General features: G+C 41.1%; 1 protein-coding gene across 3 annotated transcripts in view; it reads left to right on the top strand.

Annotated features, from left to right (window-relative positions):
* INPP5A (inositol polyphosphate-5-phosphatase A) overlaps positions 1-26,370 on the top strand; it is a 343,269-nt gene that overhangs the window by 186,757 nt on the left and 130,142 nt on the right. For all 3 annotated transcript variants that reach the window (XM_067465755.1, XM_067465756.1, XM_067465757.1), the window contains exons 5-6: positions 15,708-15,771; positions 21,518-21,621. In XM_067465755.1, the coding sequence (XP_067321856.1) occupies positions 15,708-15,771; positions 21,518-21,621 (168 nt within the window). The remainder of the gene's footprint in view (positions 1-15,707; positions 15,772-21,517; positions 21,622-26,370) is intronic.

Below are 26,370 nucleotides of genomic sequence, written 5' to 3'. Positions count from 1 at the left end.
CCGGGCATCCCCAGGGCAATGTCCTTAGTGATGGCCAATTCTCTCACACCAGAAGCAATTTGCAGTTTCTCAAGTCACTCCTGACATGAAAAAAAAAACCTATGGTGATCCCATTAATTTCAAAGGGTTTTCTTGGGTAAAGAATATTCAGAGGTGGTTTGTCCAGTATAACATCAAAAAATTCCTTCTCTTGTTCACAACCACTTTCCAAAAGGCTTGGTAGAAGAGAAGAGTTTTGCTGCTGAAAACACATCAGAGGAAGAAGCCATCCTATCTTCCCTAGGGAGTGAGTTTCGATGTGTGGGAACAGCCACAAAGAAGGTTCTCCCCCACCTTGCCACTAAACATACCTGTGAAAGTGTGGGATTGAAATGCCTGGAGATTTTAGAGCTCAGATAGATTAATATGGGGAGGTACCATTCTTCAAATAGAGCTTCATGGTGTTTTGCATTAATGTTGAAAAAATAACTATCTATTAAGTGAAATATTAAACAATATACTCCTGACTGGTAAAAATAATCAGACCAGCACTTTCTTTTTTCAGTAAGTGTCCATATTGTCTGCTAAGATAATGCAGAAATATTTCATAAGCAGATTTAATCCAACCATGAAACCAGTGTTGTTGCTTTTTTAAAGACCTACTTTGGGTGGTAGCAGCACTAGGTGACTGAAAATAAATGACGGATTACTTTTCCTGACACTTGCCACAGGTCAAAAATACAGTATTAAGTCAAGTATAAGTCAGTTGGGAATCTCCTGTTGAAACACATGGATTATTTGTTGATTGGATTGGTCAATAAATAATTACAGAGATTAAGTGATAAAAGAGCTCAGATGTTTCCATTCGCATCTGGCATTTTGGTGGGGGCGGACACATTCTCCATAGACCAAGCATTAATTGAAACACTAATGAAGCAGTATATTAGAATCATAGTTAGCAAAATCATGACATTGTGGACTGGCATTGCTTCTTCAGAGTATTTTGTGAAGCAATAGATTTTTTTTTAAAAAATCTTATATTGTTCTCCGTTTGTGGTTGTTGATATTTTCAAGATGAATTCTAACAGAGCTCCAAATATTATTGTAGCCTTTTAAAGAAATGAAATTAAACTTTTCAATTATTAGTATGTTGTGTCCTACAGCAAATATGTGTGTGTGTGTGTGTGTGTGTGTGTGTGTGTGTATTTACAGCATTTATATTCCGCCCTTCTCACCCCGCAGGGGACTCAGGGCGGATTATAGTGTACACATATATGGCAAACATTCAATGCCAATTTTGACATACAACATATACAGACATTGACAAGAGTTTCGTGTCACCTTGAAGACTTAAGAAATGCATTATAGCATAAGATTCATAGCCAGTTTAATCACAAGCAGTGTTATGCAGAGTTCCAGTGGGTTTGGGTGTTTATATGTATTGTTGTGAGTGTGATTGTTCACAATGAGGTCAAAGGGAAGTAAGATGCATAAAACCATAACAGTGATCTAAATCCAGTTGCCAGTCCCAGCCAAAGTAGATCCAGTGAATCAATTGCTGAATGGTTAATCATTATTTATGTGAATCCCATTAATTCTAACATGACAAAACTGCAAAATAGTCTCAAAAAGAGACCAAACACTAACTAAACAAGGGATGGGGGGGGGGGGGGGGGAATCAGTCTATGCAAATAAAGAAATGAATGTATAGATAGTATACAAATTATTTTCTAAAACACAAAATAAGATAATACATAACATAAAATGACTAAAGTCAACAGTGTTTCCCTGCTACTTCGTGGTTCGCTTATTGCAGACTCATTGTTTCGTGGCTTTTTCCTCCCATCCCCACCCCCACCCCCTCTGCCAGGGAGGAAGAGGAGGGGGAGGGGGAGCCAGGTGCTGGGCCTTACCCTGGGGCTTGTCTCCGGGCTGGGCCTCCGCTGCTCCTTCCTCGGAGGCCCCTTGTGCACCGATGACGCCACTGCCAGGCTGGGCTGAGGCCTCAGTGCCAAGCGCGGAAGACCAGGCCACATCCCAGTCTGGGAGTGGCATCAACGCCACCAAAGGGGCCTCCGAGGAATGAACGGGGAGCAGCAGAGGTGGCAAGGATGAGGAGGCCGCCACCAAAGAGAGCCGCGCCATGGCCCAGCCCAGAGACAAGCCCCAGGATAAGGCCCAGCGCCTGGCTCCCCCTCTCCTCCTCCTCTTCCTCGGAGGTCCTTCTCTCGCCCCTTCCTCTATCACAGACTCATCTTATGGGAACAAGGGAGAGGGCCTTTTCCGCTGTGGCCCCCGCTTTTGGAATTCGCTGCCTAAGGAGATCAGGCAAGCCCCCACCCTAACTGGTTTTAAGAAAGACCTAAAAACCTGGCTCTTCCGTTGTGCTTTTGGAGAATGACCATTCACCCCATCTGGTTGTCTTAGTCTATAGCTGCCCTCAGAATAAAGCATCCCCCCCCCCCTCAAATGGCTAAATTCCATGGTTCCTCTCTGTTGGGCTCCCTATCTCACCCAGGGTTTTAACTTTTTTAACATTTTACCTCACACATTTGGCCCGCCGTCCGTGTCTGGTTTTAATATGCTGTTTTATATTGTTAATTTTGTTATTTTATATTTTGTTATGATATATTTTGTTACTGTATGTTTATTATATTGTATTATTTTGGGCTTGGCCTCATGTTAGCTGCACTGAGTCCCCTTTAGGGAGATGGATGGTAGCAGATTGCAAATAAAGTGTATTGTTGTTGTTGTTGTTGTTGTTGTTGTTGTTTCTTTTGCACTTACAGCGAACTCTTAGCTCCTATAAAGTTATCACACTGTTTCCCCCCAGCAATGCACATTTCCTTCCCCAAAGCACATCAACTTCAATCTGAGTGAACTTGGCTTTTTCACAGTCCACCATTCTGCATTGTGGAAACATTTAGATTAGTTGTGAGTCTTGGTCGTTTGTAGCTGTGTTATCAATAAGACACCAAGATTGTTGGCATACCCTTTACATTCCACTAGGTCCATCATTTCCCCTTCACTGCATGAAGTCCATTTTATTTATTTATTTCAAACATTTGTACCCCGCCCTTCTCAACTCCCGCAGGGGGACTCAGGGTGGCTTACAGCCGGCAACAATTGGATGCCCCCACATACAAGATAATAAATACAGTAATTACACATAAATGATACATTAAATTAGTTTAAAATTAGTTTAAAATTAAAACAATTTAAATTAATACTGGCTGTCTAGCCTTATCTAGAATTGAATTATGCGAACAATAACACAATCAGAAGCCTATTCATTTTCCAAAGCATTATCATCATTTTCATTGTCATTATCAGCGTGCTACCCGAAAGCCTGGTCCCACAACCACGTTTTCAATTTCTTCCACCCACTACATGGCTACCAGCCTCCTCCCAGTAGACTCAAATCAAGGAAAAGCTTTATGAGAACTACCACTCTTCTTGGCATCCCCCAGCAATCGCAAGGGTATCCCTCTGGGCAACTAAACCAGGAAATCCCAACTGGATGGCCCCCCACGAGGGTCTTCCTCCAGGGGTAAACAAAGAATGGGCAACTTGGAAGTTCCTGAACAGACTCAGAAGTGGAGTGGGCAGAACAAAAGACAACCTGACAAAATGACACTACCTAAAAGAATCCCACACCTTATGTGACCGTGGAGCAGAACAGACAACTCAGCATCTGTATGCTTGTCCACTATGCCCTGTCTCATGTACAGAGGAAGAATTGTTGGAGGCTACAAACAATGCCATTGCTGTTGCCCGTTTTTGGTCAAAAGATATTTAGCCACTTGTGCTCCTTCTATTTTTATCAGTTTTATACTAATTTATGCAATGCTTTTGATACGAAATAATAATAATTTCTTCCTCAAGGTGAGGAGGGATGTCGTTGACCTGATTTTGCTGGTGAGCGAGTTCCATTGTCCAAATGATCTGTGGAGATATGTTTTGGTGCTGGGATTGAAAGGGAGCAAATGCTGGAATATCCACCTTAACTCCTGTTTGACTAATACCATTTTGATAATTTGTAAATTATCAGTGTCCTTGCAAGAAACCATGTCTTTCTTCAAACTTTTGTCCTTCCTTGAGAGGTTGTCTTGTTACACCATTGTTTATCTTCATTATGGAGATTTTGAAATTTAAACAAGCTTATGGATTCTGAAGAAATTTATTGTAGTCAAACATGAGTTATTATTAAGTTGGTATTGCACAGAACATTTGGCTTCTCTGTCAGAATGACTTGTCCTTTGCATTGGCAGACGCAGAAACATTCATTTTGTTTCCTAATTAGAAGAGCTGCAACTAGAAGCTATGACAGAGTTCAGCTCCTCAATGTACAGCATGCCAGGTTCCATAGTGCAGGCTTTATAAAATTCCCCTTAATTCAGGAACAGAATATCATTAACTTTGTAAGTGGATGAATACAATGGACAAGCAATTTAATTAACTTCTAACATTGAACGTTGGATGGGAGACAAAATGAAATTATGCACATATTTCTCATGCAGGCAGTCAACCTTGAAAGGGGCTTGATTGTGCTGGGTCAGACAGGGGGACAGCTCTGTCCAATTATTTCATGTTTAGCCTGAGAATATGAAATTTGAAATTTGGTACTTTGTAAATCAATCGTCTCTTATTTTAAGGCAGCTTACAAAGATTTCTGGAGATAACAGAAGAGCACCCAATGACTGTGACATGCTAAGTACAGCCTTTTACCACATGATACCCTTCCCATTGAGAGCTGACCTGGATAATACTAAATGAAATGGGCAATAATGTCTTCTCTACAAATTGAATTTGCCATCACCGAGTCTATTATAGTGGAAAAGATCCATGAAATACTAAATTGATTTAAAGCCAAGTGATGTTCTAATTACAATTGTTTAAAGTCAAGTGATCGTGGCAAATGTGGCTCAACTTCAGCCATCTATTAAATACAGTCATTTATTTGAAATACACTATTATGTAGTGTTCATGGATTAGCAGAGGTGTAGGGTGCCATTTCATCTCTTTTAAAATTGTACCATGGGGCAAAAGAGTGTGAATATGTTATGGATGTTGAACTCAAAACTTTTGCATCATAGAAGGTTTTGGGGAGTGCACGGAGATATGGGGCTTCCAGATGTTAGGCTACACGAACAATTACACGTGTAACACAATTTTTGTTCCTGCTTTATAAATGTCATTTCCTAATTGTTTCTATGATAAAAATATGGAAAAGTTTATTAAACTGCAAAAAACTTTGTTTCGGCAGGACATCCTGCAACACATTTTACTATAGTTTTTCAATGAATGTCACATCAAGTCTCAACCAATTCAACATTGTTTGCAGCAGTCACAAAAATGGAGTTTCTGGAGTATAACAACTACTTTCAAAGTGCCACACAATTAAACATGAAATAACACTTTGGAACTAGGAACAGGGGGAAAAAAATCACATTTTGTTACATAGTGTTATTCAATCGCACCCCAAAGTGAAGGGAGGATATAAAATCAATTGACCGATTGATCAGTATCCCCATCAAACATCTGAAGATCCATACATTCCTTACCCCTGAGTTATAAATCGAGGTTAGGAAATCATAGTTTAATGAGACTTAAATTAACCAGACCAGGCCCATAACCAGGATTTCGATTGGGGGGGGGGGGGTGAGTTTTTTTCAGGGGGGTTTCTGGGGGGGGGCTGAGTCTGAGTGAAAGAGGGTCTACCCTAGCAAACCTTTTGTATCGTTACCCCAATACCCCCATGCATATGAGATATATTGAGTATGGTGATCAGATCATGATATGAATAAACATAACAGTTTAAATAATGCACCAGTAAGGCCTTTTCGCAAACCACCATGAGAATTTGGGGGGAGCAGAGACATAGTAAGCTCTGGTTCATTTGAAGCAGTGATTCCCAAGTCATGGTCCGTGGACCACCAGTGGTCCGCAAGAACTAAAATATAATCCATGGTCTCACCATTACTACACCGTTGCAACCAGAGCAACTGGTCTTGTGAAACCCTCATATAGTGTTGAGGCTTATTAAATATGGTTTTCTGTGGGCAAGCAGATGGGGAATATTGGAAGACATATGTTCTGTATCAGAAACTAGAGCTGATGTGGTCTAACCAATGCAGTTTTCTCAATCAGCACCACAAATAACCAGACCAAATCTAAAGTTGACCAAAAATTGATTCGTAACCCTTTTGGTGCTAATGTTGGAGAGTGTCCCTAGTTAAAAAAAAAAAAAAGTTGGGAACCACCGATTTACAGCTTCTAATCTCACAATTGTCCTGGCGAAGAAAGAAAATAGAGCAGTATTTAAGCAGCCTCATTCACATAACACTAAGTTTTGAGTTTATGCCTTTTTATTCCACAATTTTACACTTGGAAGTAAGCCCTATGATAATATTTCATTGTATTTATTTAATTTATAGACTTATACTTGATCAGGCTGTATGTGTTCAGCTGGCTCCCAGAAATGTTGATTACATTGAATTGGGTAACTTGTTGATTACTTCCAGGCATGTAGCCGGGGGGGGGGGGGCTCGGGGGGCTTCAGCCCCCCCCCCCCCCCCCGAAATTTTCATGGTGGTTTGCAAAAAGGCCATACTGGTGCATTATTTAAACTGTTATGTTTATTCATATCATGATCTGATCACCATACTCAATATATCCCATATGCATGGGGGTATTGGGGTAATGATACAAATGGTTTGCTAGGCTAGACCCTCTTTCACTCAGACTCAGCCCCCCCCCCCCCGAAACTTAACCCTCCCCCGAAACCCACCCTGAAAAAAAATTCAGCCCCCCCCCCCCCCCCCGAAACGAAATCCTGTCTACGGGCCTGATTACTTCATATTTTCTATACTTGCATAGGTTATACTTGTTCTATCACAGGATAGTTTTGAAACATATATTGCGCTTCTGAAAACATTCAATTACAGCAGAATAAAAAGAAATAGAGATGGACTTTGGCACTCTGATCCTGTCTACACATTAACATTTGCATTGCACTGTTACAGAATTTGCATTATATTGACAGCTTCTTTGCTGGAACTACAATTTGTGGGATCTGGCTGCTAAGTTGTTAAAGAGTTAATGCAAATAATTAGGCCCACTTTTAAAGTTTCAGAGTCCTGCAGATCAGACAGACAAGACCTGATGTGAAAACAAAACACAATAGCCGTTTAATGTTGTGTACTTTGGCTGATAAAGCTAATGCAGGGAATGATAAATTGCTGGGCACCTAATTTGTTTGCAGATAAAAAAAAGTGATAGATTATTTTTTAATGAGTTGATTTGTGTACACAGTCTGTTTTTTCCCACTTGGAATAGACATTCCCCCTAATTCAGGGACTCAACAACACTTTGAATTGCAGTTCCTTTGCTTCCTTTTGAGAGGTCTTTTTGCCTCTAATCCTGGAGGATTCTGGAACTGCTTTGGCGTTGTATCAACGGACAGATACGATTTGATTCAGTTATTAGTTATGAAATCCTTCCTACTCTGTAAAATTGTGATATCAATTGACTTTTTTTGTCATGTCAGGAGCAACTTGAGAACTGCAAGTCGCTTCTGGTGTGAAAGAATCGGCCGTCTACAAGGATGTTGCCCAGGGGACGCCCGGATGTTTTGTTGTTTTTACCATCCTTTTTGGGAAGCTTCTATCATGTCCCCGCATGGGGAGCTGGAGCTAACAGAGGGAGCTCATCCTCGCTCTCTCCAAATTCAAACCTGCGACCTGTCGGTCTTCAGTCCTGCCGGCACAGGGGTTTAACCCACTGCACCACCGGGGGCTCCTATCAATTGCACTGGCGCAAAGGAAATGTATGAGTTTGCAACTTTATGTAGTGTTGAAGTCTTTCATGGCCGGAATCACTGGGTTGTTGTGGGTTTTTTCTGGCTATATGGCCATGTTCTAGAGGCACTCTCTCCTGACGTTTCGCCTGCATCTATGGCAAGCATCCTCAGAGGTAGTGAGGTCTGTTGGAACTAGGAAAATTGGTTTATATATCTGTGGAAAGACCAGGGTGGGGCAAAGAACTCTTGTCTGCTGGAGCTAGGTGTGAATGTTTCAACTGACCACCTTGATTAGCATTGCCTGGAGCAATCTTTTGTTGAGAGGTGATTAGATGTCCCTGATTGTTTTCCCTCTGCTGTTTTGCTGTTTTAATTTTAAAGTTTTTAATACTGGTAGCCAGATTTTGTTTTTTTTCATGGTTTCCTCCTTTCTGTTGAAATTGTCCACATGCTTGTGGATTTCAATGGCTAGTTCCAACAGACCTCACTACCTCTGAGGATGCTTGCCATAGATGCAGGCAAAACGTCAGGAGAGAATGCCTCTAGAACATGGCCATATAGCCCGATAAAACCCACAACAACCCAACTTTATGTAGTTTGGATTATATGATAGCTATTTATTTATTTATTTATTTATTTGTCGTGTCAGAACAACCAGTCAAATTATATTACATTTCTAACAGAAACAAGCAAACAAGCAGATTACAGAATTTGTGAGTATGAGAGTTGATTAAATGTCCTTTGACCAGTATCTGGCCACTTGGAGTGCTTCTGGTGTTGCATATATGATAGCTAAATGCATTCCATTTGCATCTTAATTTAGCTCTTAAGGGTCACAAAACCCAGCCTACAAAGTAGTATTTTTAATGAGTTGTGTGTAAGAATGATGGCCCATTTATTTTATGACATGAGCCCATAAAATGTATACCTTTTTTTAAAAAAATAATAAAAGAGTGCTTTTATGTAAAAATGTTGTCCTGCTGTCTATGGTTATTGCATTTCCTCATTTGCTGCTGCTCTTTAGACTGAAATATGGCAGCTAATAGACTGCATTTCTCTAATGGAAAAATAAGTGCTCTTGACAGTCAGGTTTATAAATATGTAAAAAAAACAAACCTTTTAATTGTTTTTGGCCAAACAGGCAAGTAATCAATAATATCAGACGTGACAAACATACTGGTGACATGTACTATAGTCAAAAGGACTGGTAGAAGATAAGGGCTTCCTGTCAGCAGTGACCTATGCTAATTAATATTCAGATGCTGTCATTTTCCGTGACAAATGCGTTCCTTGCGCTATATTGATATAGTAGGTTAAACATTGAAAAAGTTAGGTTGCACTTTGACTTTAAATATTCATTAGAGCTAATTATAGATTTTATGACTACATGAATTACACTTTCTGAGTCATCATTGGCAATTTATTTTACATTTATTTAAAGCACTCTTCATAATTGCAATATTAGCTTTAGCACACTCAAGTGAGGTAATGCAGTGAATGTTTACGCCGAGCAGTAATTATTTAAGCATTTTGTCTTAAGTATTTCCCCGGAGTTGTTAAATTTGCAGAAGTGAAATGACCCATATCTCAGCGTCTAATTAACAATTAAATAAGCCTAGTGTGCTGTACGCTTTTGAGATATTTCCATTTTTTATTAGAGTTAACGTTTCCTTGTTGTGAGAGCATTGCTGGTATTAGTGTAATGAACTGTGGGGTGCAGATTTTTTTTTTTTTTTGGAAAAGAACCAAAAATGCTTGCAAAAATTTCTTTTGAAGCTAAATGAACAATATAATAAGAATCCGTAGATTCCTGAGTGTGCTGTGACTAAATATTGTTTGGATTAATTAAACATTTCATTTCCTCTGAGGTTCACATGAAACAATGACATAGCTAGATTTAGTCCATTTCATAATTCCACATGCAAACTTTCTGTACACTAGGACCTATTATCCGTATGGGCATTTCCACTTACTTTGGTAATATTACTAGGTTCATATATACCAAATCAGACCCCTTCTTTCATTAATACGCATTTGAAAATGTGGCGAGGGCGATGTAGTAGCACTCATGCTCCTGTGATATTCCGAAATTGTGGGAAATGCGATTTAAGAAGCTTAGAAACAATTGGGCCAATTTGTAATTAAGTCTATTTATCAAAACCAAAATTTGATGCATGTCAAACATGCTTGGATGTTCATAATAATTACATCTAAAACCCCAAAGGCACTGACCTCATACTCATAGAAGAAGAAAGGGGTGAGATTTTACTCAGAGTTTTCAAATCTTCTTTGACACAAAAAAAAGTCTTCAGTTGTCCTATTCTACTGAAAGCTAAGGGCTCTTCCAGATATTATTAAATCCCATGAAGAACTGGGATATTATATCCCATTTTATCTCGGGATTTAATACTCATTCCAAGTCGCTTCTGGTATGAAAGAAGTGGCTGTTTGCAGGGATGTTGCCCAGTGAACGCCTGGATGTTTTACCATCCTTGTGAGAGCTTCTCTTATGCCCACACATGGGGAACTGGAGCTGACAGAGCTCAACCCGCTCTCCCCAGATTCTCCCCATATCAAGTTGCTCCTGACATAAAAAAAAAACTTACCCCAAAGCCCAGGCTTTCCCTGGGGGGCTGTTATGCTCCATGCCCCCCCCCCCCAGTTTGGCCCCCAAATATACATGAAGGGCCTGGCATCCTACTCAGGCCCCTCCAATGAAAGCTCCTGGCGTGTCAAAATGATGCATCGGGAGGTTGGGGGAGCTTTCGAAAGAGGGACCTGAGCATGCAGCCGGGCCCCTCAAGTAAGTTTAGGAGCTAAGTGAGCGACTGGGAGGAGAGACTGGGTGCACGATCCTGTTCCTTCGAGCTCCAGGAGCAAAAAGAACTGGGATCACTCTGGGGATTGACCCCCCAGGATCATCAGTCTCCACAGGGCCCACATCTGGAAAGATGCAGACCTTACATTAAGGTCCAAATCTTTCCAGGTGTTTAATTAATTCAGAGTAAACTGGGAAATCCCAGTGTACTCCCAATTAATTTGGATTTACCAGAGGTGTCATTTGGTCACAGGTTATCAGCCTGTCTGGAAGACACCTCACTTTGGCTTCAGTACATTTTCTGGGGAGTGGCACACAGCTCCCCCTCAACCAGTGGGATCTAGTTAAAGATACAGTAATATTATTCTGCAAGAATATGATCACTGTGTATAAGATGTATACGAAAAATACATCAATTTTGCGTTTAGACTTAACACATATCTCCAAGAAATCATATTATGTATATTTATGCAAATACAGGTATTCCAACCCTAATCTCCTACATCAGGAATCCAAAACATTTTGGAAAAGGGTTATTCAACCTGTATACCAAGGGTGGGTAGATTGCAACCCATAGCCCGCATTCCACCCTCCATGCTGCTTTTGCAGCCTTGAAAAAATAGTTTGCCCTCAAATGTCCTCAGGGGCTCATTGAGTCCAAGAAGTGTCCCTCACTTCCTATTTTGAAAGAAAGGGCATCTACTGAGCCTTGGTACCACAAAGTATCTCCAAATAACAACAACAACAATTTTATTTTTGTATAAAAGCAGACGTCAGCCAATGAACCTGCAATAATGATCAGTTTCTGGGCACGGGTGGGTGAACTGGTGCAAATCAACTGTGAGGATAGGGCTGATGGATAAAGTGTGTAAATCAATTGGCAGCAGCAAGGATAGAGGGCAATGTAAGATAGAGCATTATCACTTTGGTTACAGAACAATAGTAAAGTATGAGGACAAGATTCTTGGGGCTTAGCTCGGGCCAAGTTATCAGGGAAATTGTCTAGTCAAAAACACAGCGGAACATCCACATGTCTAGATCTTCACGGAAGATGGACAGAGTGGGTGCTAGTCTAATCTCCCTGGGGAGGGAATTCCAGAGCCTGGGGGGGGGCACCACCAAGAAGAGCCTCTTTCTTGTCCCACCAACCGTACCTGCGATGAAGGTGGGAGCGAGAGAAGAGTCTCCCCAGAAGATCTTAGAGATCGTGCAGATTTGTAAGGGAAGATGCAGTCCCAAAGAGAGGCCGGTATCAAGCTGTTCCAAATCGAGTTACCTCTATGGTGAAGGTCAAGGCACTGAGAAATGCTCTGACTTTTCATAGCATACCATTCCAAGACATCATGGTCTACATTTTAGAAATCTTTCTGTTGGTTTTTGACATCACATCTGCATCATTGCTCCCTTTAGCAAACCTCCTCCCCTTAACTATGTAGAGGGTCATGTTGAAATGGATTCAACATCTGTCCAATTAAGTCCTGAAAATATGGTGCCAAGGACCATCTTGTCCTTCCAGTTCAGGTCACAAATATTTCCATTTAGCCTTGCAGCCATGGGTCTTTCTCACTTCTTGAATGAACCTTGGACCATTTATATACAGAGGATGCACTCCTCCCATAACATTTAGTGTGGGAGTTGAAATTAAGCTGTCAAGCATTCATGCCAAAAGAAGTGAGATAAAAGCACTTGAACTAAAGGAACTCTTTTGTTTAATATTTGGCTCATTTTATTTTAAAAACTTAAAAGACTCAGAAAAACAAGGATACCCTTCTGGCAAAGCAGAATTTTTTGGCTCACTGACTGCTGCATTATTTATGAGAAGCTGCACTGCTGGAGATTGAACATTTGCTGATTTGTCAAAAGCAGAAACATGAGGTCCTGCCTGTCTCCATGACATATTAGTTCATCCAATGGAAAACACTGTCACACACTTTTAATTGATGGATACACTTTCTTGTGACCCAGGCAGCTTGCTCCAATTCTTTTATTGTTGTTGTTGTTACTTTTTTATTATGCATTTACACATGGACAAGGCAAATAAGCATCAGCAGTAGACATTCTTGAAAGGAACTCCCAAGGTTAACGACTCTGGGGAAGGACAGGTTGACCGCATTTTTTGAAAAAAGTAGGGATATTGCCAAAGATTAAAAGGCTGATACCTAACATGTAATATCTTAATATAATTTCATTAGCAATTAGTAAAGCAGCAGCTTTCCTTCTTCATTATGTGACCATGATACTCTAGCCTTTAACTTCTTAGGAATCACAGCAATAATTTTTAAATGGCCGTGATCTTCAAGAGCTTCGTCTTATTAGAGATATATGTAATCTCATCAGTTTTTCACTGCAAGAAAATTCTATGCTCAGGTTTGTCTTTTCTTCACAATGTGAAGTGGATCTTAGCCACGTCCCATGCACAAGACTCACAGACAAGAGTAGAAATGAACAGAAAAAAAATCTTTCTCTTAATAGCAGAGATAAAAAACAAACAGTGCAAGAAACTTACAGAGTCTTTGTAAGTAACACAAAATAAGGTATCTTCATCTTAAGTCAAATGAGAAAGCATAACATAAACTGGGTTGTTGTAGGTTTTTTCACGCTACATGGCCATGGTCTAGAGGCATTCTCTCCTGACGTTTCGCCTGCATCTATGGGAAGCAGCCTCTGAGGATGCTTGCCATAGATGCAGCCGAAACGTCAGGAGAGAATGCCTCTAGGCCATGGCCATATAGCCCGAAAAAACCTACAACAACCCAGTGATTCCGGCCATGAAAGCCTTCGACAATACATCACATAAACCTTGAGCAAATAGCTATTCCACCATAGCTTCCTTTAGAGCAGCATAACAGCTTCTTTCTTACCTGTTCCTCAGAGCAGAGCCTTTGAGCATAGATCTCCTCAGATAAAAAGCTCTCTAGAACTGTATTCTAAAAACCCATACAGTTATACCCTATCAGATGTGGTCCAAGATTGCTAATTGACCTACATTACCAGCTGTAAATAATAATTACCATCATAAGGTTTTTCTTCAACACACACACACACACACACACACACACACGGTCATGCTATAACTTACTGTAACAATTTTTGGTTCACAATGCAAGTTATTATAAGAATGTAGTCTTTTAGAAGTGTTGTGCTACCAAATTTTGCCAATATTGATAGATCCAATAGCTGGATTTCATGGCAGATGAGGTTTTGCCTGGGTGGAGGCTACTTCTAGACTTCAGTTGGACTTATCAGATTCTGTTCAGTTCTGGCCCCACTGCATTTGTTACATTCCTTCAACTGAAATTCAAGTTATGGTAATCCTATCATAAAGCTTCCTTGGCCATATTTTTTCAGAAGAGGTTTACCTTTGTCTTCCCCAGATGCTAAGAGAACATAATGGTTTTAATAACTGTTTGGATATTTGATGATGTGCTGTTTTTAATATGTTTTATGTTTATAGTGTGGTTTTACTATTGTAGTTGTAAGGCATTGAATTTTTGCCATTATCTTTGTGTAAACCGCTTTGAGTCCTCCTAGGGGTGAGAAAAGCGGTATAGAAATACTGCAAATAAATAAATAAATAAATATTTTTTGGTATTCTATCACAGAGCATACCCAGGCAGACCAAACCCAGGTCTTCCAAAGTCCTAGTCCAGTACCCATGCCACTTCACCATGTTGGCCTTTAGTCCAATTCTGGTAATTGCTGAACTCAATGTCTAATGTGGACAATAGTTGAGAATGTATTCCACTGTACTCCAGCTGTGTTGTGTCTTTTTTTTAGACCCACACAAAAAATGGGCAACAGTTTTTTAGAGCAGTATGTGCTCTGGGTTTTGGAAGACCCTTGGGCAATGTTCTCAATGGGGGCCATCCTCTCCAAGGCACTTGTGTCATTTTCTTTTGGTCCCAGTCTTTAAAAATGTCACTGTTTTGCGTTTGGAGATGAAAAGACATTGATAATTAGAAAGAAAAAGAAGAGGAATGCCAGGAAACTCCGAAGAGTTGTAATGAGACTCCTGTAATGGGGGATGGATCCTGAAAGTGGTGCATTTACCTAGGAAAACCTTTTTAAAGCTACACTGCAGTATCCGGTAATATGGCGAATTGCTATGTTCTTGGGCTTTTCCATCTCATGCCTCAAGGCGAAAGAGAGTGGCCAAATAAAAAAAGAAGACAATGTGCCAACACATTTAAAAGTCATGTTGAAAATATGACTGTAGCAAGAATACTGTGTTCTTTCACAATGAAATTAAGAACTGTGCTTGTCGCCTACTAAAGAATTGCACAGAGTCAGCCTGAGATAGAGGATTGGGCATTGAATTACAACTCTCTACAGCAGGGTTCAATTCCCTGCTCAGCCATGGAAACCCACCAGGTAGCCTTTGATGAATCACATAATCTCAGCCACAGAAAATCCCATGACATGTTCACCTTAATGTCCCCATAAGTCGAAAACGACTTGAAGACACACAACGACAAAGCACAGATATATCTTTGGTGGAATGTCAACAGGTAGTGAGACCATATAACTGAGACTTAGGACCTTATCATATTAGTAAAATTACCCATCCTAGAACGCTTCACTGATGCAGACAGTACGGAGCCTGCCAGATCCCATCGCATGACGTACAGCTACTTCTAGTGGGACATTGGGGAAGGGTTCTAAGGAGGGGTATTCCTAACATGGGAGACTACCCATATTCAGATTAGAAATCATGGGGATAGCCCAGGAGCATGCTGGAAAGGTACAGTTTCCGGTGTGTGATGGGCAAGCAGGTGATGCAGAGTGCTGGACAACAGATTTACACTGCTGCCCCATGATTTGCCCCTCTGCCCAATGGATTGCCCCTCTGTCCCTCGCATCAAGGACCTCCATGTGATAAGGACCTTAGTTCCAGAGCATGGAAAATTACAGTTTTGTACTACAATTTCTAGAATGCCCACATGGAAAGACTGGCTGGGGAATGTTAGTTTGTGGTAGAAAAATAACTTTTCTAAGGTCTGGTTACTTCTCGATCAGAATTTGAAATTGTATCAAAATAATTCAGGGTTAATGCTTTAAAAGTGATCACTTTACATTTTGATGAATTTGTTTTGTTTTGTTTTCAAACAGGCACTAGGAAGTTTTTATTTTCTACATGAATCCTTGAAAAATATTTACCAGTTTGATTTTAAAGGTAAGTGTACCGCAAAAAAGGTGAAAAAGGCTACAGGCCTATAGAAGCTGAAAATAAGTCCCACCAAACTCACTGTTAGTATTCCAATGCAAATGCACAGGACTATGCATTAACAGTTTCACTATCATGTGCTGCATGATATTTGAAAGGACAGTTTTACCCTGCTTTTAATGGTCTGTTTTCCCACATCTTGAAGGGGACAACTGAGTTTTCTGCTTACATTATACTTGATGGTGAGCTCCAAACCCAGATTTCTGTAGAGTGAATCTTTATAAGGTCTATAATCACACTTCCAGTCTTTTAAATATATAGCAGAAGGAACATTAGAAAGACCATTTACTTTTTTGCTTTTGGTGGGGTATTATTGGCGTTATAAATGCATGATGAATGAATGTTGGTTGATTCATTTTACTAATACTCACAACAATAGATGTTACTGCTGCCAATAGTACAAACTAGGTAAAGTACTGTTTAGAGCCTTGTACCGGCAGCTAAGAGAGAAGAATATGTGCTTGTTATGTTCAAATAACTGGAGCAAGACATCCTCTGGTTCCTCCAGAGGACCTCTGGGAGGTCCTGAGGATTCCTGAATTTTTGTGGACAAAATACAGCAATGGGCAATCCTTCTTGCTTATCTCAACCTCCATCTTCTAGGGAAAAAATGTGACACCCCCCCCCCCCCCCACACACACACACAAGAAAATCATTGAAAACTATACCAGTTTTGAAAACATTGTATGTTGAAGGCTTTCATGATCAGAATCACTGGGTTGTTGTAGGTTTTTTGGGCTGTATGACCATGTTCTAGAAGCATTCTCTCTTGATGTTTTGTCTGCATCCATAGCAGGCGTCCTCTCACCTCTGCAGGAGTCTACCGTACACCATGCAGCTTTGGACAGGTCTACATAGGGACCACTGAACGCAGCAGCGCCCAAACACGAATCAAGGAACATGAAAGGCACTGCAGACTACTTCAAGCAGAGAAGTCAGCCATAGCAGAGCACCTGATGAATCAACCTGGACACAGCATATTATTTGAGAACACAGAAATGCTGGACCACTCTAACAACCACCATGTCAGAATACACAGAGAAGCCATTGAAATCCACAAGCATGTGGACAATTTCAACAGAAAGCAAGAAACCATGAAAATGAACAAAATCTGGCTACCAGTATTAAAAAAAAAACCTCTAAAATTATAAGAGTAAGTAAGGAACAAAACTCAAACACAGGGGAACTCCACACAAGAAACAACCAGGAACAGCGAATCATCTCTCAACAAAGGATTCCCCCAGGCAGTAACAAACCACACCTAAAAACTGTCAGGCCATCAAATGCTAATCAAGGTGGCTAATTGAAACATTAAAACCTAGCTCCACAGACAAGAGTTCTTTCTCCCATCCTGAACTTTCCACAGATATATAAACCCAATTTTCCTAGTTTCCAACAGACTTCACAACCTCTGCAGATGTCTGCCATAGATGCAGGTGAAACATCAGGAGAGAATGCTCCTAGAACATGGCCATACACCCTGAAAAATCTACAACAATCCTTTGAAAACATTTCCTTATTCTTACTATTCTTCAAATTACTTACTATCCCATGTGAGAATGAAAAATCTAAGCAAGCGCATCCCTAATGTGAAAGAACTGTGAGAAAACTACATTGCTTGGGGTATTGAGAAATGTCTGCACTAATTTCAGTCTAAAAATTTCAAGAGCTTTGTATCACTTATTGAGACAGGTCATATCAATTTTGTATTTTTGCCCCACATTTATGTGAGGCATCATTGAAATTGTAAGAGAACTAATTGTCTAAATTGTTCAGTTTCATTATTCTTGTTCTTACCCAAGATAGATTGCCCCCTTTCTGGTAATTGAGGGTAGGCTGGGGGGTGAGAGGTGTCTGTCTTTAGTGAAGGATTTGAACAGCCATTTTGTGCGTATTCCATTTCAAGGTAACTATCATAAATCCTTCTACTCATCATCTTTTCAATGTTTAAGTAAAAAAAAATCTTGGCTATAATGTCAGAGATTCATCAGAGAGGATTCTGTTCCTGAAAGAGAGCAATGTAAATTGCCGCAGTGATATACAAAGTTTTTAATGAGAAATTAAGTTCTCTATCCACCCATTTTCTTCACTTGTTATAATTTAATGGTTGCTAATCCATAAAACAGGTTATTCTTAATCAAATGAACTGTGGAGACGTCCAGTATATGCACTTCGGCTTTAGTGCTATGTCTGGATTTTGTATTTGATTGCTTTCACCACCAATTTCAACCTTCACCCTGATAAAGGTCAACTTCGCTCCCCATACCTCCCCACTGCCAGCTGCTATAAAGCATCAGGAGGGCCAACCAAATATTGTGTGCCAACTTTACCAGTACCCCGTGGCAGGGAATACTAAAATCTGAAACGCTGCAAAACAAGGCTCTGGCTTTTCACAAACTCTATTGGAAGTTTTAATGGTTCATCTCAACATACACCAACATCCTCCAATCAAGAGGAAACAGTGAGCAAAGGCCAGCATGCACTTGACAGAGCTTATTGAACTGAAGAAGTAGCAGCTGGAGCAGCCACCTCAATGATTGCATTTTATATAACGATGTTGGCACATATTTCTTGGGTTGAATATATCATCATACACAACATACACCAGGAGCAGTATACTCTGTGTGTGTGTGTGTTATTCAGAGCTAAAATTGTAACTGGATGTTATGGGCTGGAAACTGGGAAGTTTATATATGAGGAACACAAATTAAAGTAAAAGCACAGAGTCTTTCCATAGTCATTCCCACTAGGATCACAGCAGGGGGTTCTGTGGTTTGAGCTAGACACATAGGTTTTCCATTAGTTTTAAGGGTTGTCGAAGGCTTTCATGGCTGGAATCACTAGGTTCTTGTGGGTTTTTTTCGGGCTATAGAGCCATGTTCTAGAGGCATTTCTCCTGACGTTTCGCCTGCATCTATGGCAAGCATCCTCAGAGGTTGTGAGGTCTGTTGGAAGTAGGAAAAATGGGTTTATATATCTGTGGAATGGCTGGGGTGGGGCAAGGAGCTCTTCCCTGCTGCAGTTAGGTGTGAATGTTTAGCTGATCACCTTCATTAGCATTTGAAGGCCTGCCTGAGTCTGGGAAAATCTGTTGCTGGGAGGTGTTAATCTGTGCCTGGTTTTTTCCTCTCTGTTGTTTAGCTGTTATAATTTTAGAGTTTTTTAATACTGGTAGCCAGATTTTGTTCATTTTCATGGTCTCTTCCTTTCTGTTGAAATTGTCCACATCTTGTGGATTTCAATGGCTTCTCTGTGTAGTCTGACATGGTGGTTGTTGGTGTGGTCCAGCATTTCTGTGTTCTCAAATAATATGCTGTGTCCAGGCTGGTTCATCAGGTGCTCTGCTATGGCTGACTTCTCTGGCTGAAGGAGTCTGCAGTGCCTTTCATGTTCCTTGATGCGTGTCTGGGCGCTGCGTTTGGTGGTCCCTATGTAGACTTGTCCACAGCTCTATAAACCCATTTTTCCTACTTCCAACAGACCTCACAACCTCTGAGGATGCTTGCCATAGATGCAGGCGAAACGTCAGGAGAAATGCCTCTAGAACATGGCTCTATAGCCCGAAAAAACCCACAAGAACCTAGTTTTAAGGGTTTTCACTTTTTGTTTTTAAACAGTTTTATTGTTTAATTCTAACTTAAAGTGCTTATCTTTTGAGGTTTTAAAGTACATTGTATTGGATTGCTGTGAGTTTTCCAGGCTGTCTGGCCTTGGTTAGACCACACCTGGAATATTGTGTCCAATTCTGGGCACCACATTTGAAGAGAGATATTGACAAGCTGGAATGTGTCCAGAGGAGGGCGACTAAAATGATCAAGGGTCTGGAGAACAAGCCCTATGAGGAGTGGCTTAAGAGCTGGGTATGTTTAGCCTGAAGAAGAGAAGGCTGAGAGGAGACATGATAGCCATGTATAAATATGTGAGAGGAAGTCACAGGGATGAAAGAGCAAGCTTGTTCTCTGCTTTCCCGGAGACTAGGACATGGAACAATGGCTTCAAACTACAACAAAGGAGATTCCATCTGAACATGAGGAAGAACTTCCTGACTGTGAGAGCCATTCAGCAGTGGAACTCTCTGCCCCGGAGTGTGGTGGAGGCTCCTTCTTTGGAAGCTTTTAAACAGAGGCTGGATGGCCATCTGCCGGGGGTGCTTTGAGTGCAATATTCCTGCTTCTTGGCAGGGGGTTGGACTGGATGGCCCATGAGGTCTCTTCCAACTCTAGGATTCTATGATTCTGTGATTCTAAGTCCATTTCGTAAAATCACTAAAATATTTCTTGTATAAGGAAACTCTGAAATTAATGGAGTTGATACCCACACGTTGTGGGAAAAGTGTAGCCCACAGTCTGCATGTGGCTCCCTGTGGCTATCTTATGGCCCCCAGGGCCACAATCTTTTTGCTCCAATATGTCCCCAAACACTCTCCAGCGGGCATGGGACCATGTTCGCCCTTAGGATGTGTTGGACGCAGGAGAGTTCTCCCCCCCCCTCCCCTTGTATGAAGGCCTGTTTCTACAACCCCGTTTCTTCATGAGCTCTCCCTCGTAAATTTTAACATTTTATTGTGCACATGCGGCCCACTCATTGTGATTGTGAATATTGTACTTGTATATTGCTTATTGTATTTATAGGTGTTATGTATTTTACTGTGTTGTTACTTATGTTTTGGTTTTTATTTTATTGTAATTTCTGTTTGGGCTTGGCCTCATGTAAGCCGCCCCAAGTCCCTGTTGGGGAAGATAGTGTCGGGGTATAAATAAAGTTATTATTATTATTATTATTATTATTATTAAAAGATGAGTAATAAACTAGAAGCAAGCCCTAGGATATTTCATGTTGTAAAAACACTGATTCTGGGGCTAAAATGGCCCAAGTGTCCCATAAATATGTCAAATATACCCTAGAATACAATTGTGGGGGGAAATTTATATATATATATATTGGAGGAGTTGAGGCAGTCCTACAAAGTCTTCTAAGGGTCTTCCCTCTGACGGTTGCCCATCTCTGGTCTATACCCACAGAGTCTACAGTTACATAAATGGTTATTCTAGTTACACTATAGAATGGCAGGGGGTAGTTAGTCTTAACAAAATCCCCCTACCCCTCTTATCCCCATCATTATCTAGTTGTATAGAGTGGCCTTCAACCATTACTGAGAGTGTGCATCAAGAGATGCATCCCTGAGGCTACATCTCTTGATGCTAACCCCCTTAAGTCCATCTTTTAAGCAGTTTTGCCCCTCAACATGGCAATTTCCATACTGTCAGAGAGCAGATGGGATTAGTGAAAATATGTTTAGTCATTTTCCTGTAGCTGAACATTCCTGCAGATGATGTTCTACCGGTGCCTCCAGAAACAGAAAAATAGCTGGATATTTATTTGTTTATTATTTATTTGCCACATTTATATCCCACCCTTCTCACCCAGGAAGGGGACTCAAGGTGGCTCACAACAAAGACACGGGGGGCATCACCGTCCCCGCTGCAATTTTGACTTCCACTGTGACCAAAAAATTTGATTGTTTATGCTATCAGAATTCAATAACAGATTACCAGGCCATATCTCTATGGAGCAAAAACTGCTTAATTTAGTTGCCATTTATTGCTGAATACCATTTATTTATTCTTTCTGTTGTATGTCAGGACCTAGCTGCAGCAACAGAGATCTGCTAAATCTCTCTTTTTCTTCTTTCTAGCTAAGAAGTATAAAAAAGTTACGGGGAAAGAAATCTATTCAGATACGTTAGAAAGTACACCTATGTTGGAAAAAGAAAAGTTCCCACTGGATTATTTCCCAGAGGTAAGTATAAACAACTGGTAATTTCACAGGATAGAGGGCATGTTTGTGATCTTATTTGTACTAGTGAACTGGTTGAACTGATTCGTGGATTGTTGTGCTGTAATGAGATCTAATACTACAACCAGTTTTTAAAAATTAGATTATTAAACATTATATCTTTTATTGACATGCAAGATAGCATAGTTCCTGAGCTGATCCCAAATTTAGAATAGGCTCATATAGTTATGGATATTCTTAAGATTACCTGATCTCCAAAATTGTAGGATTTCAAGACTATAGACATTGTGCCCAGAAACAGAAGAAAGTAATGGGAGCAGCACAAAAATGCTTACACAGATATTCTTGGAGTCCCCCCGGTGTCGCTGTGGGTTAAACCCTTGTGCTGGTAGAACTGAAGACTGACAGGTCAGAGGTTCGAATCTGGGGAGAGCGCGGATGAGCTCCCTCTGTCAACTCCAGCTCTCCATGCAGGGTCATGATAGAAGCCTCCTACAAGTATAGTAAAACATCAAAACATCCGGGCATCCCCTGGGCAATGTCCTTGCAGACAGCCAATTCTCTCACACCAGAAGCGACTTGCAGTTTTTCAAGTTGTTCCTGACACACACAAAAAGAACAGATATTCTTAACGTCACTCTTTATAGTAACTGAAATTTCCAAACTACTCCAATCTATGGCCTTGTTTCTTGAGGATGGGTTGAATGCAACCATTGAGAACCAGTTGTATGGTCCCAACCAAAGGATTTTCTCAACTTTTCATCTTAACTTTCTTTACATCATCCATCCTAGAACTCCAGCTTGAAATCAGTGCAGAATTTCTGTCAATTCCTGTGTATTGATTGAGGGAAAAGAGGTAGAGTTGTGTGTCCACCATATGCTGGTGATACTCCTTCCCAAAGCTCTGGATTTATTTATTTATTTACTGTTATTATTTTTATACCGCTTTTCTCACCCCTGGGGGGATTCAAAGCGATTTAAAACATAATAAATGGCAAATTCAATGCCTCGCATATCTATAAGAATATCACATATCCAAATCAATAACATATAACTGTAGAAAATAACCATTAAAACTATATAACCATCAAACATAGACATAAGCAAGAAACATATTATTGCTGCAATTAACAATGTAGACCCCTTCTCTTCCCCCCCCCCCCAACTCTCTCTCCATAGTGTTTCAGCCCTTCTTTTTATACCCTTCCTGCTCCCCACCATCCCACCATCCCACAGAGTTATTTAGGTGCAGATTGAATACAAAACGGGGAGGGTAAAAAAAAAAAACACGTCCTGGGCCTTCTTGGTGGATGGTAAATGTGATATGTGTCCTTGGGGTGGGCGGAGGGAGAGTCTTATCTGATGATGGTAGTAGGTTACTGGTCAGTTTTGTAAAAGTCCAGAGGAACATAGATTTTATCAGTTATGATGTCATAAGTCAGGTGTGCACTATCACTTGCCGGTAGACTAAGGATGGAGAGTGCAGCTGCCGCCGAGGAGAGTTGGTGTGCAGGCTGCACCTTCCACTCTGGAGGAGCCAAAGTCTCCTGCCCACCTTTTAACTTCCTCCTTGCCAGCAGCTGGTGGGAGGGGGCAGCAAGGTGTAGCTGCTGCCGAGGAGAGTTGGTGTGTAGGCTGCACCTTCCACTCTGGAAGAGCCAAGTCTTCTGCCCTCCTTTTAACTTCCTCCTTGCCGGGAGCTGGTGGGAGGGGACAGCAAGGTGTAGCTGCTGCCGAGGAGAGTTGGTGTGTAGGCTGCACCTTCCACTCTGGGGGAGCCAAGTCTCCTGCCCTCCTTTTAACTTCCTTCTTGCCGGAAGCTGGTAGGAGGGGGCAGCAAGGTGTAGCTGGTGCCGAGGAGAGTTGGTGTGTAGGCTGCACCTTCCACTCTGGAGGAGCCAAGTCTCCTGCCCTCCTTTTAATTTTCTTCTTGCCGGAAGCTGGTAGGAGGGGGCAACAAGGTGTAGCTGCTGCCGAGGAGAGTTGGTGTGTAGGCTGCACCTTCCACTCTGGAGGAACTGAAGTCTCCTGCCCTCCTTTTAACTTCCTCCTTGCCAGCAACTGGTGGGATGGGGCAGCAAGGTGTAGCTGCTGCTGAAGAGAGTTGATGTGTAGGCTGCACCTTCCACTCTGGAGGAGACAAGTCTCCTGCCCTTCTTTTAACTTCCTCCTTGCCGGCAGCTGGTAGGAGGGGGCAGCAAGGTGTAGCTGCTGTCGAGGAGAGTTAGTGTGTGGGCTGCACATTCCACTCTGGAGGAGCCAAGTCTCCTGCCCTCCTTTTAACTTCCTCCTTGCCGGCAGCTGGTGGGAGGGGGCAGCAAGGTGTAGCTGCTGCTGAGGAGAGTTGGTGTGTAGGCTGCACCTTCCACTCTTCCAAGAGTTGCAGAGGGTTTTGGTATTGTTTGAGGCCCACCTTCTTGGTTTTACAGTCTGAACCAGAACGGTCAGCTTTTTGCATCAGATCACAAAGTAAACACATTTGGTTTTCTAGGAGCAACATAGAGCTTTCCCCTACCCACTTGATCTATATTTCAGTCAAACAGCTTTTACTGTTAGGAAGGTCTTCCTAATGTTTTGGTAAAATCTCTATTCCTGTAGTTTGAATCAATTGCTCCATGTCCTAGTCTCAGGAGCAGCAGAAAACAATCTGGCTCCATCTTTAACAAGTTTATGATGATGCTTGTGTAGAGCAAGGCCCATTGAGTTTTATGGGACTAACTCCCAATTAAATGTGTAGTGACGCTGGTACCTTAATAAACTGTACTTTACCACGGCTGTTTTGTATAACTACTTGTAAATATTTACATCAACTTTACATTATTCTGTGTTTATACTCTCTCTAATGCAACATTTATGTTCTTTGGAGGAGTGGGACGGTGTGCCCTTAGTTAAGACTGATTCCTTTCCTTTTTATTACTGCCGCTTAAGGATGATCTAAAAGTAATTACAATGATTGAGGCATAATGCCATTCAAAATAATTACAGCCCACTGCATATAAAAGTAACAAAACTTTCTGTGCTGATTTATGGCTTCTCTTGGCTGTGCATGAATCTCAAACGATGCCGTTGGGAGCAACACTCCAGATAATGTTAGGTCATTTTTAAAAAGCAGATTTGTGTAGTCTATCAGGGCTGAGTAATTTTCCCCCCTCCGTCGTGAGAAATAGGTTGTTATCATAGATCACCGATACTGCTCAAAGCTCTTGTGAAAGATGAATTAATTTCACTAATGCTTTAATACAAACCTTTCATGGAGAAGGCTGTATGGTGATAACCTTACCGCAGACTCTCCTTTCTCAATGATGATTTATGTTGTCTTTTAGTAGATGAAACTGCCTGTATTCACAATCTGTCTGCTGGCTAAAGGAATCTTATTAACAGGAAAACTGGGGAGAGACTTAATATTGTATAAGGTGAAAGATGCTGAACTCATTTCTTGGGGCATTGAGGTGCTATATTCTAAAATCTAGATAACACCTTATTGAAGACTACAGATAATTTGAACAGCTTGGATGTTAGGCGTCAGTTCACAAGAAGGTGGTTGTTTTTTTTTTCTGAGAAAAATCACAGCATTGAAACATGTGGACAGAAGTGGCAACATAGAGTATCTTAATAAAGGGATGGATTAATATCAAATGTGATGCAGCGGCAAAAAAAGCCAATGGGATTTTGGCCTGCATGATTAGGAGTCTAGTGTCTAGATCCAGGGAAGACATGCTACCTTAGTCAGCCCACACCTTAGTCAGCCCACACCTGGAATATTGTATCTAATTTTGGGCACTACAATTGAAGAGAGATCTTGACAAGCTGGAATGGATCCAGAGGAAAGCAACTAAAATGATCAAGGGTTTGGAGAACAAGCCCCATGAGGTGCGGCTTAAAGAGCTGGGCATGTTTAGCCCGAAGAAGGCTGAGAGGAGACATGATGGCCATGTATAAATACGTGAGAGGAAGTCATGGGGAGGAGGGAGTAAGCTTGTTTTTTTTCTGCCCTGGAGACAAGGACGTGGAACAATGGCTTCAAACTACAAGAAAGGAGATTCCATCTGAACATGAGGAAGAACTTCCTGACTGTGAGAACCGTTCAGCAGTGGAACTCTCTGCCCCGAAGTGTGGAAGAGGCTCCTTCTTTGGAAGCTTTTAAGCAGAGGCTGTATGGCCATCTGTCAGGGGTGCTATGAATGCAATTTTCCTGCTTCTTGGCAGGGGGTTGGACTGGATGGCCCATGAGGTCTCTTCCAACTCTTATGATTCTATGATTCAAAGCCGGAAATACTTCTTCTGCCTGATTACCTATTAGATCTAAGCCAGGCTGAGTAGACTTTAGCCTGTAGTCTACATGTAGCTCCCCATTGTCCCTCGTGTAGTTCCCCAGCCAAACAATTCCCTTTGTTTCAAAAAAAAATTATTAATAGAACTTCCCCTCCACAACATTTAAAGACCTTAGGAGGCAATTTGACCTTATATTAGACCTCTTGACTTGAAGTCAATCACACATCGCCACTCAGAATTGTAATGCACTCCATTCAGCACCAAACCTATAAGTGCAAATTTGTGTTAGAAATTAACATTATGTAACAAAATTTGAAAAAAAAATCTATCCTGGTTTGAAAGTGTTATTTCCTATTTGATTGTGCGATACTTACTTTGAAAGTAGTTGTTATACTCCAGAAGCATCATTTTTGTGACTGAATTGGTTGAGACTATGAGATATTCGTTGAAAAACAATGTGCTGCAGGATGTCCTGTAAAA

Source organism: Anolis sagrei, chromosome 3 (genome assembly GCF_037176765.1).
Source record: "Anolis sagrei isolate rAnoSag1 chromosome 3, rAnoSag1.mat, whole genome shotgun sequence".
NCBI lineage: Eukaryota > Metazoa > Chordata > Lepidosauria > Squamata > Dactyloidae > Anolis > Anolis sagrei.
Note: the sequence above shows the minus strand (reverse complement) of the source record. Positions and strands in the feature narration are given on the sequence as shown.